At 36.1% G+C, this 12478-nt stretch overlaps 2 protein-coding genes across 17 annotated transcripts in view; one reads left to right on the top strand and one right to left on the bottom strand.

The window, feature by feature from the left end:
• LGMN (legumain) overlaps positions 1 to 12478 on the bottom strand; it is a 1022235-nt gene that overhangs the window by 769544 nt on the left and 240213 nt on the right. The window lies entirely within an intron of this gene.
• The window catches only part of UNC79 (unc-79 homolog, NALCN channel complex subunit), a 277488-nt gene that overhangs the window by 38327 nt on the left and 226683 nt on the right, over positions 1 to 12478 (top strand). For 14 of the 16 annotated variants that reach the window (XM_050798992.1, XM_050798985.1, XM_050798983.1 and 11 more), the window contains 3 exons: positions 4 to 124; positions 7118 to 7422; positions 10599 to 10769. In XM_050798992.1, coding sequence (XP_050654949.1) covers positions 7176 to 7422; positions 10599 to 10769 — 418 coding nt within the window. In that variant the 5' untranslated portion in view covers positions 4 to 124; positions 7118 to 7175. The remainder of the gene's footprint in view (positions 1 to 3; positions 125 to 7117; positions 7423 to 10598; positions 10770 to 12478) is intronic. The other 2 variants (XM_050798995.1, XM_050798989.1) reach the window with 1 other exon arrangement.

Genomic DNA, 12478 nt, shown 5'->3' with positions numbered 1-12478 from the left:
TAGTTGCTTCCAAGATCCGGTACTTGCAGGAATATCATAACCGGGTTCTCCACAACATTTATCCTGTACCATCAGGAACAGATATTGCAAACACCTTGAAATACTTTTCTCAGACCTTGTTAAGGTAAGCTTTACAATATCCTCTACTTTGAGAGAATTATTAGGTAGTACTGCTGAATTTATTGGGATCTAAATTTTTATTGAATTGCAAGTTTTAAAGGGCCTATGTTTTCTAGTGCTCTGCCAGAAGAGTCTGCACTCAAGTTCTCTGGGTGTATGTAGCAAATTGGATCCCAGGCCCAGATGAAAAGATTGGTTGCCTGGCTACTGCCTGCTTTCCCGCATTGAACATCTTTTCAGGGGATCTTTAAAATGATAGAGTTCTATATTTGGCACTAATATAGAGTGGGATTAAAAGGATAGCCTACAATTGCTTAAAATTAAGAATTGGAAACACTTTTGGTCTAAAAGCAAATCAGAATTATGTGGCATTTTAGGTTCATCATTAGCATTTTCTATTTCCCTAAGTGTAATATACAGTGATAATAGTTATTTTTAATCTGGGTAACACTTCACGTGTTCAACATGCTTTGCCTTGATAATGAAATTCCATGAAGGACAAGGAAAAAAAATAGGACTCTTTTTCTTTTGTTTACTTTTACCATAAGGTAGAGGTAGGAGGGCCCTGTTTACTCCACATATCTTGATTAAGAAAACAGAGAAAACAAAGATGAACTGTTCAAGTAAAAGCTCAATTGTTTTGGAAAATAACATTGAAGAATTCAGAAGAACACCTCACGTTCCATTAAATTCCAAGATGTGGTTTCTCCATTACCACAGTCTTCTCACTTCAAATCTGATTTTGGCAACACATAAATTGGCTTGGTACTATTTCTTTTAGCTGTATAGCAGCAAAAATTTTGTAAGACAGATATTAGGAGAACACAAATTTGCAAAGACTAGTGGCACTTGAGTTTCTAGCAGTTGAAGGCTTTGCCAGGGGCATTCTGAATGCTTTGTGGATAGAAGCTTCGTGTGATCAAGTCAGCTACGAATCTTTTGCAGTCCTGCTATCTCTCTGTTCTTATTTTTTGAAATATCTTTCCTTCTTTAGAGTCCTTAGTGATCCTGTTCTATATTGAAGGGCTCCTGCTTATCAGATTCATACATTTCATACTTACATGGTAAGGTTAGGGCCTCTTACAGGATATTTTCCTTCTTCTCAAATTGTAGTAGAATAATTAGCCCAATTTTCATAGTGATCATCAGATAAATTTATGAATCAAGGCATCCAATTCTATTCTCTTGAATTCTCCTTTTGTCTTTGAGGTCCAAGTTCTCAATGGGAAACAGTTTTCTTTATGACAAATTCTGAAAGTTCTCAAAGTGAGAGACACTTTTCAGTAGGAAGCATGTTGAATTCCATTTGTCAGGAAACTGTAACATCCTAGTTGGCACCTCAGAGCTTGCTGCTTAGGTCTTAGTAATTGTGTCCAAGAGTTAAGGAATTTAAAATACTGAAAAGTCATGTTTGCAAGACGTAAGGATTCCATTTTCTTGAGCAGTGGACCATTAGAATATGATCATAGGTAGTAGCACTTTAGTGGTAAAACAGGGAGTTTGTTCAAGTGGCTTGTTGGAGAAGATTCTATGCAACTGAGCTGAGTTCATTTTCAAAGGGAGGCAACATCAACATCTGCTAATGGTAATACTAACAATTGCAACCATTATTATAGCAATACTGTCTTATAATATTAGTAATCATATGTGTCAAACACTGTCCTAAGAAGTTAAATGTGTCATCTCATTGAATCTCTCATTATAATTCTATGAGATAAGTGTACTGTTATATGCATTTTACAGATAATAAAACTAAGGCAGAGTGGTTAAATAAGTTGCTCAAAGTTACTTATCTAATAAGTGTTCAGGATTTGACCCTAATTCACATCACATGCTCTCAACAATTATGCTATACTGCTTCTTCTTAGGACGAGTATTTATCATATTATAGGGACACTGCTTTTAGTAAAAACCTGGCTTGGCCTTTGGGGATGCCAACATTCATTATGAGTCCACAGACTAGTTTTGGGTCTCTTTGAGATTAAAGGAAGTGCTTAGCACAAAGATTTGTCATCTTTTCAGAAATTAAATGGAGCTGTACTGACATAATGTGGACAGCATTTCAATTCCCCAGTGTTTCAGTTCTGTCTTCCACTCGGCGATTAGCTGTGGCTAGCAGGTCAGAGCAGAGCTGACAGGCTGTAGTGAACAGGACACACACACACGGAGTGGGACTAAGAAAGCAAACACTGGGAAGGTAACATGTCATGAATTGGTCTAGGTTCAAATGCTGGCCTGAACCCAATTCATTTTCTTTTGCCTACCCCAGCTTTTTTTTTTTTTTTTTTTCTTCTAGAAGTACAGAACTGTTGATACATACATCCATAACAATTGTGTTTGTACTTCTTCATTTTATTTATGCTATTAGAAAGTTCAAGACAGCCGGGCATGGTGGCTGGCATCTATAATCCCAGGTACTTGGGAGGCTGAGGTGGCAGATTAAAGGAAGTGCTTGGCACCAAGATTTGTCATCTTTTCAGAATTTAAATGGAACTGTACTGAGATAATGTTAGAGACCAGAAGTCTCAAATTTGAAGTTTGAGACCAGCCACGAGTTTGAGATCAGCCTGGACAACATAGTAAGACCCCATCTCTAAAAAATACTTTTAGCAATTAGCCAGGTGTGGTGGCATGCACCTTTAGTCCAAGCTCCTTGGAGGCTGGGGCACCAGGACTGCTTGAGCCTAGGCATTTGAAGCTGCAGTGAGCCTTGATTGCACCACTGTACTCCAGCCTGGGTGACAGAGTGAGACCCTATCTCTAAGATAAATAAATAAATAAATTCCAAGACAAATAAGATTGTCTAAGTATTTGGCGTCCAAGATTATCAACAGTAAGATTTTCTACAACAAAGAAGATTTTCTGCTGCAAAATTATTATATATTGTTTAATATTATTAAAGCATTTAATAGTATTAAATCATTTAATATGATCTTTACATTCAGAAGCACTTCTTGCTTTCAGAACTCAGGTTCTTGGGGAAAAATAACAAGAAGAAAGAATTAGAGATGATTCTCTCAAAATAACTATTTGTCTTTCATTTGGATATTCTCGATGAAGTTAAAATGATTATTTTTTTGGTTAAAATATGCAACTTGAAATTTCAGCAGCTTCGTCTGAGTCAGGGTTGCATTTTTGGAGCAATAGTTTGCTGGTATTTGTGCATGCATACAACTCTCACTGTTCTCAGTAGAGTTTTGTACCTATTTCAAAAGGCAGAAATTAGCTTAGACATTTAACTTCAATTTATTTAATTCGTAGGCGGGAAGAAATTGTATGTTACCATAGATGACTGCAAAATCAGTTGAAGAGTCCACATATGTCCACTTAGCTCATAGTTAGACTCAAATTTGTGTTCCTGGGCGTTCCTTAAACTCTAGTAGTGGAAGGTGAGTCCTGTGTGTTATTCAGCTTGCTAGCCCGTGTGTCTGGAGCGGTGTTTGACCCAGAGAAGGGGATCAGTAAATGTTCGTTGAATTGAGTTGACTTTAGTCCAGATCTCATCCAGTGCTGGAATCCTTCTAGAGCATTTACTTAATCTAGTAGTGACCTGGGGTCTGGTAAAGTTATATCTGAGTGCCAAGTTGTACGCATTTTAATTTAGCAGATACCTGAGTTCGGCAGTGAGCAACACACAACTTCAGAGTTTAGTTTTTTGTTTGCTTTTAGCATTAGAAGCAACTACAAAGACCATCCAGTTTAACCTCCCCTCACTGCTACATGGGAGGGAGTCTGTTCTTTTTATAGTGGAAGCATCCTGTGGCCATGTTGTCAACAGCGAAGGTCTTTAAGAATCTTGCCTTTTACCTGGCAGGACACTTAAAGGATCCTAGTCTTCTTCCTATGTCAAACATTCTTTTGGAATTTCTACCCCCAGATCTCTCTTCTGGTGCTGTTTAGGCTGCTAGCACGTAAAATCTTTTAACAAAATCATTACATTTGGGGAAAGCTGCTTGCTGCTAACTATTCAGAAAATGCCTAATATGTTTTAAAAATGGATTGTAGACTCAGCATAATAATCTTAATTGAACCGTAATTTCCAATTGCTTAGGAAGAATATATGTATATATAGATATATCCACCATTTTATTGGTTAAGTCATAGAGTAACTTTAGAGCCTAGCATAATGAAGTAAATTTTGTTTAGTACGTGGATTCAACTCAAATGTCAACATTCCTAATCTTAAAGGGAGTTTGTTTGACATATTAATTTTCTGTGCTACACATACCTCAGGGCAACTTCTCATCTTTCCTCACGCCAGCAGAGGTCTTCCTCTCTTGATGCTGAAAGTCAATGGTTGATAAAGAGAATCTCAGGAGGAAAAGGGAAAGGTGAAAAGCTGGCTGCTGGGTCAAACTCTTCTGAGCAGGGCATTCTTAATATTCATTTTGGTTGGGTTTGCAGAATTCTGGGAAAGAATTTCAGGTGGGGAAAATGGTTGTATCAACTCCCAAGTTAGGCAGTTTGGTTGGGGAAATACTTTTTTTTTTTTTTTTTCTGAATAAACTTCACAAAACGTCATAAAATCACAATGCATTGTACATTTATTCATGAGCCCTTCTTGAGTTTTTCCACAAATGAAAACATTTCCTTACATTGAGACATGAATGGTAATTTAAAACTGGTTTCATTGATGACTCATTTTCAGCCATTTTTTTTCTCAACCTCACCGAATTCTCAAATCTAAAGGCAGTGAGAGAGAAGTTTTACTGTTTTCATGCTGACATTCTTCCCTCCCTGCATGTATGAAGCTGTTGTTGCTATCATTTGGGAACCCCACATATACAGGAAGGGAAAAATATCAAAGTAGAGCCTCCAAAGTATTTGTTAACTTACATCATACTTTGGAGAAACACTAAGGTGTATTTGAAAAAATTATGTGTTTATTTCCCCCACCAAGAAGTTTGATTAGAGCATTGCACTTAATTTAAAGGATAGCATTAATTTATGGTATTCAGCTATTTTTATTTTCTAAGGCAAAATGTTGTTCTCCTTATACCACTTCTATAAGATCCACATTTTGTAATTTTGAAAAGATGCCAATAGTAGGTTAATTTAGGGCTGAAGTTTGGGAAATAATATATTTGACTTATAGCCATTGTGATTCTAGAGGAACTTTCAGTGGGATTAGAATCCTACAGGATTAAAACAGATTTTTGGTGACTGGGTTTATCAAGAATATAACATTAGTAAAGGTGGTATTCTTAGGAATAATTGAGTCATGTGAGAAAAGTGTAAAGTCTGATGAAAAATCTGATGGCATTTATAATAGATACAGTCAGGTGGTAACTGGAATGTTGATATTATCCCGTTGTAAAGTATAAGCTTACAAAGTCAAATACATCACACACAAAAAGGTAAATTAAATCCCTTTAAATTACAAAAAACCACCAAATCTTAAGTTATTTATTGATAAGAAGTATTACATAAGTATTCTGAAATTATTTTTATTATTATCAATTGTTTCCCCCGGACATTGGGTAACAGAAGACAAAGGAAATCGAGGTAAATTAGGCACATGGAAAATACAAAGCATGTAGTCATTTTTCTTACTTTGTAACATATTTTGCACTAAGAGTAAATAAAAATAAATGCAAACTTGATATAGCAAGCATGCTTGACACTAACCAATTCTTCACATCACTGTAAAATTGTAAATGTAGTATCATTAACTAAGAACTTAGCAATGTTTGATGCACATAGAGCAACTGTAAAACAAGGTTATTTTTTATGTAATGAACCACTCATAAACTGTTATCTGCTTGGACTAACATAAGTGTACTATATAAAAGCACTTTGCAAGTGCACAGATATTATCATTCTAATGTATAGCTATTGTCTTTAATGCTAAATAGTATAACCTAATTTTACAAAACCTAAACATTTTGCTAAGCAGTAACTTCTTCTATTTTTAAATTCACAACTTTTCTGCTTTATTGCTTTTACCAAAAAGGTTTTTATTTTAAAATTAAGGCTAAAAGAAAAGCAATTTATTTTTAGAATTTATTTTTATTCCCATTAATTTTTTTTAACTTTCTAAATTATCTTTCCTTTAGTCTTTAGTGAGTTTTGTTGAATAATAACGTAAGTAGCAGCAGTAATATATGAAATCTTACTGTATGATGTGCAGCTATATGACAGATACTGCTTGCTTAGTCATTAGAATTTTGAAGGTAATTATTTAATAAACCACTGTTTGTATTCATAAAATAAAATGTTTCCTCCCCAACATGCAAAATTTAAAAAAACACACATAAATAACCATTATCATTAGTTCACAAACATATGCTACGGACCATCAACTATATATTATTTTATAGCTTTTCCGATGTAGTTTAGCTAACATTTTAGAAATATGTATTATTTCTAAATTCATATGCCTGTTTAAACTTCATTATCTCAAATGATACTGACAGAATGTCATGAAACAGTATCATAATATACATATAGACATTATTTTGATGCAATAAACATGTGATTTTTAAGACTTTCTTAATAAACACACATGTTTATTCTTTGCTGAAACATGTTTCTGCAAGTGCCATACCTATATTTTGCAAGTTCCTATTTACCTGATGAAGACAGTCCTGCTGAAAACATCTTTTCCCTTGAAAGCTCCTCGTAATTAGGAGTAAGAGCCCTTACTCATTAGACAAAGCCGTTGTTTTTCTTCCAGGAAGCCTCTCCTTCACCAAACTGCTAAACTGTAAAACATGGGTTTGGCACTGAAACATGCATTTTTATATTTTTGCTCCTTACTAACCAGATAACACATGAGATGCAATGAAACTTCCACAAAGTAAACCTTGTATTATCGGTACCTCTGAGCATGAAGCTATGTGACCAGTACTAGATTGGTAGACCCTGCTGGCGTGGCAATTGCATCTTATGTGGAATGTATCTGGTGTTTTATTATTTGTTTTAGAGTGTCATTTCAATGTAATGTGCTGTTCTTTGTGTCTTTGTTGTCTCTTTTTTTTCTTTGTCCCCCCAACAGCATTTTGTCCCGCACAGGGAAGAAGGAAAACCAAGATGCCTCCAATTTGACAGTGCCCATGACCATGTGTCTTTTTCCTGTGCCATTCCCACTCACCCCATCTCTAAGACCGCAGGTCAGTTCCATCAACCCTACTGTTACTCGCTCCCTCCTTTACAGCGTCCTGCGAGATGCTCCCTCAGAACGCGGCCCGCAAAGTCGTGATGCTCAGTTGTCAGACTACCCTTCTTTGGACTACCAAGGCCTCTACGTGACTTTGGTGACTCTCCTGGATCTAGTTCCTTTACTACAGCACGGCCAACACGGTGAGCACTTAGCTGAAACCTTTGTCAATATACATGGATACTTATGAATGTATATGATGCCGAGCAAGGGGCTCGGAGATGGTCACTGTTGTAATCAGTCACCTGGAAGGGCTTTGTGTGGCTAGAAACACTACACTGAAACTTCATTATGGTGCTTCCCATAGTATCATTTTACACTGCTTTATTGCCAGACGGATGTTATCCAAGTGGAGTATTGGGGGAGAATGGGGCTAGAGAAAGGAGGAAGACATATAACAAGAAATTTTCTCTTCTTTCCTGATGAGTTATCATGGGGACTCTTGTTGAAATTATGAGTGGGGAGATAAGACTTTAAAACTGACGCCCAGAAAATTAAGAAGTAGAGCATGAAGAGCAGGCTATAATCCACTGAGTGATTCTGTGATTTTTGAGGGAGCAAATTCTCTAGGACCCATTTTTTCCTGTCTCTTTAATAAAGTCAGGAGGTTAGATGAGAAGTGATCTCTAAGAACTCTTCCAAATGTAAACAACAATCAATAGTTATTACAAAATGTTATATCAAAATGTAGATATAGTATATAGTGGTGCTGTACGCTGTATTCAGCATATGGTATTAGTGGTGCTATGTGCTATCTGCAGTATGTGTACGATATATGATATTAGTGGTGCTTAGAATAGAAGCCTAAGAGCCTGCTTCTTTTCTTCACTCTTCTCCCTTTCTACTCTGTGTCCTTAGGCAGTTTCATTATCTTGCTTGCTTACCAAATTCTCCTAACCTGTAAAAATGGGAGCATCAAATGAAAAGCAATGCAATAAGAAAAGGGATTTCTGCAGATAACGCACTTTAAAACATTAGTTGTCTTAACTTCAGAACTCTGATAATTTGGTCCCTGGAAGTGTGACAACCAAGGTTTCGCTGTACAGAAAAATTTGAATTTTGGAAAATAAGTGGGTAGTGGGGGTTATTTTGTCTTTTGGTTATGGCTAACTCCCCTAAGAGAATTCTTGATGGTTTATTTAGTACAACGTGTTCCTAATTTTAAAAGTTTAAAAATCTACTGAGATAAAAATGATGAAATAATAACTATTGAATTTGTTTTTTCTTATATTTACAATTCTGTGTTATGATGAATATAAAAGGTATAGAACTTCGTAAAGTTGCTTATTGTATAATTCTGTAGCCATCTTAAGCCTGGCTACTTCTGCTGTGATCCTCTGCCAGCTCTGAACTTAAATGAGAGGATTCTGAACATAAGACTGCCAGAGTTTACTATGCTGATGAGCTTGTCAGTGAGTTTCCTTCGTGACTACTGGTCCTGAACTCACCTGGGACCTGCCTGGGCTTGGGTTGGTCCACTGTGTTAGGGAAGCTGCCCATTATCTTCAAAGCCCCATGATTAAGATAAAGACATTAAATTTGGTAAATTGCAATATGTATAATTGCAATTAATGTGTAAATTGTGACGATTTCAGGGGAGATAATTTGTATTTTTGCTCTCATACCTGCGTCTGTTTTGTGACTTTGTGACATTGTTATTTAGCTATTGTGTTCTTGTTCTGCATGATGGAGCTTAGAAGGTAGGGAAAAACTCAGTAGATCAATCTAATGAATGGTTCAGAGAAACAATACAGCATTGTTTCTTGAAGGATGGTCTGAAAAACATCGGAATCACCGAGGGGGTTTGTAACATGGAATTCTGGTCCCACCCAGGTACTTGTCACTAAGAATCACTGAGGGGTGGGGTCTGAGGATCTGAATTTTTAGCAAGATCCTTGTGGATGCTTCTTTTGCACAGATTTTGAGAGCTGCTACGCTCAGACCGGAGGCTGTGTCCTCCTGCTGGGTCCAGGTGGAGTACAGGAAGAGCACTAGGCAACGGTTCTGTCGCAGTTCAGCTGCTCTCAGGTGATCCTGAGCAATCACCTCTCTCCGGACCTCAGTTTCTTTATGTGAAAAATACTCCAGCTGGGCTCCTTTCAGTACTAATGTTATGTAATTAGGCTAAATGGCTCAGCAAAAGCAGCTGAGGTGTCTTGTATGCATAGCCTTGGTTAATTCTTAGTAAAACACCTGTGGATTTTCCATTTCATTCATTTGAGCTCAAGGTTGACTGACCCTGGCCCTCTAGTGTGCACTGTGGCCACATCCTGTCTGTTGCTGCCTGATGTGCCTGTTGAGATGGCATATTAATTCTAATGACAACCAGAAATAACATTAGGAATCCAAATAACACTAAGAAGGTACATCTGGTGCAAAACAAAGAAGAGTCTAGTACTTTTCTGTTCTAATGAATACAAAAGTGATCAAAGTCTTCATCATCAATCCTGGACTGATGGCCTATATTTTGGGAAGTCCAGAAATATACAAATATACAAATTACATTTAGTGTCATGGGATTTGGCCTACATGCATTCTAAAACTAAATAGTTATGGTTTTGTTGCATCTCCTTTATTTTTATTCTTGTGCAGGTAATAATAATAGTAACTGTTAATATTAATAATAACAGCTAATATTTGTGGAGCACACAGTATGTGCTATGCTAAGGACTTTACATTTATCCCATTAAAACCTTCTAACAATCCTTCTAATGAAGTGAGGTAGGTATTGTTACTATCCCTGTTTTAAGATGTTGTTAGAAACATTATTATTAGGTGGCACTTCCTCCCATGATCATTGATGACTCAATGCACAGGGTCATGTAGCACCAGCTTATGGTTTCCCTTGCTTGGTGCTTTCTGAAATTGCTGCTCTGCTGAAGGTTGCAAATTACTTCATTGCCTGATACTCCAGATGGTTTGATTGATGGAGCAGAAATAGTCCGGTTTTATTTCTGATCCTGCCCTTGAATTTTCTAAAACTTCCATTGGGCAAATCATCTAACTGCTTGTGCCTCAGTTATCTTGTGTAGAATGTAGTAATACGAATACCAAGTATTACTGAAGATTAAGAAAATGTGGAGGAAAAATGCATGTAATGGATATTTCTATTTCTTAACTTATTCATTCATCAGTCATTTATTGACCAATTACTGTATACATAGTACCCTGTCAAATATTATGTTTCATAACACTTAATAGGGAGGGAGCACTAGTTGCTTATAATTTAAACCACTTCATTAAAGCTTAAAATGTAAAGTTAGCATATTTTGTTAATTGCAAAATATTCAGTGACTGATTACTCAATTTTGTTTTGTAGATCTTGGACAGTCGATATTTTATACAACTACATGTTTGCTACCTTTTCTCAATGATGATATTCTGAGTACTTTGCCCTATACGATGATATCAACGTTAGCTACCTTTCCTCCATTTCTGCACAAGGATATCATTGAGTATCTTAGCACATCTTTTCTACCAATGGCTATATGTAAGTCCAGTCTTACCTAATACTAGATTATTTTTATGTATGATATGAATGGAAATTGCTTTTGCTGTTATAGGCTCTAGGTTTTCAAGATTATAATGGAATCACTTGATATATACATGAGCTATGATTTAAATTCAGTCACTTTAGCATGGATATTATGGTAAAAGTCAAAGAAATAAAAGGTGTTAGGGTTTAGAATTGTTTTATTCAGACAGTTTGATCTTATAGAATAGAAAAAAAGAACATGTCAAGGCAGTCTAGGTTTCCTGTGTATAAATTACAGTATCTTTTTCCACTTTAGAAAAAAGATGGGGAAAGTATTGTCTCAGATGCAGAAATTCCTATCTTTTGGTTTTGAAGGCAGAAGGATCTGATAGAAAGAGCATTAGATAGTCAGGATGTGTAAATTCTGGTCCCAGCTCTGCCTCTAATCTGGGCAGCTCACATAGTTGAAACCTCATCTACAGAATGACGAACCCATCAGCTTTCCATTATAGAGGTATCGTGACGATAAAGTGACTCGAAATTTATGAAAACACTGAAAAAACCTGAAGCCTGCAAGTCACGTGTAATGTATGATTATAAACATAAAACTGATTTGAATCCTGTTTCACTTCTGTAGACTTAATCTTGCAGGCTTTCCAGACATGTGCACAAAGATAAAAAAATGTTGCATTGTGGTTTTTATGATCAAAATCATTTTCAAGTATTTTTTAAATAAATGGATTATGGATTTATCTATTCTTCAGTGGGAAATCTGAAAAGATTGTGGGTTTAGGAGTCAAACATCTGGATCCAAATCATAGCTCTTCCACCTACTAGCTATATGACCTTAGGCAAATTACCTAACTTTCTGTTTCTTTCCTATAAAATAATAATAATAATAATAATAATAGTAATAGCTGCCTCATGAAGTTGCGGGATAATTAAGATGGTTAACTTGGAACGTTGGTAAAATGCTACCACAATGCCTGGTATGCAATAAGTGTCAGCTTGCTTCTCACCTTCTCTCAACTCTTGTTTTAGAAAAATACTTTCGTTGGTTACATTCAACTTCTCATGATCATTATTCACATTTTAATTTTATGTACTTATGATCTTATTAAAGTTGTTGCTCTGTAATAACAATTGGTAACCATATATATCTTTTGAGCTACATTTGCTTATTTTTACAATCAAGTTTAATGTTAGCTATGGAATTGTACTTTTCATGTCTTTCAGCAAAGAGTTTGACTTCTGCCTAAATTATACAGCAATTCAAAAAAATTAGCAGACTGATCATACCATTCAAGTAATAGAATATTTGATCATTTTCTTCTTTTGTTCTGTGTAACCTTACTGACAAGTACTCATTTATTGATATAGTCTTAGAATTGCATAGTCGTACCTTTAAAATAAATAATGTTAACTGTTAAATTTAGGCATAAGAATTTTTGGTTTTTTGAAACATAACAGATGAGGCTGTTTCCTTCCTTCCTTCCTTCCTTCCTTCCTTCCTTCCTTCCTTCCTTCCTTCCTTCCTTCCTTCCTTCCTTCCCTTCCTCCTTCCCTCCCTTTCTCCTTCCCTCCGTTCTTCCCTTCCTCCTTTCATCCTTTCTTTCTTTATTTAGTTTTTTGAGATGGCGTAACACTCTGTCACGGTAGAAGTGCAGTGGTGCGGTTTCGGCTCACTATAACCTCTGCCTCCTGAGTTCAAGTGATTCTTCTGC

This window comes from Macaca thibetana, chromosome 7, assembly GCF_024542745.1.
Source record: "Macaca thibetana thibetana isolate TM-01 chromosome 7, ASM2454274v1, whole genome shotgun sequence".
NCBI lineage: Eukaryota > Metazoa > Chordata > Mammalia > Primates > Cercopithecidae > Macaca > Macaca thibetana.
Note: the sequence above shows the minus strand (reverse complement) of the source record. Positions and strands in the feature narration are given on the sequence as shown.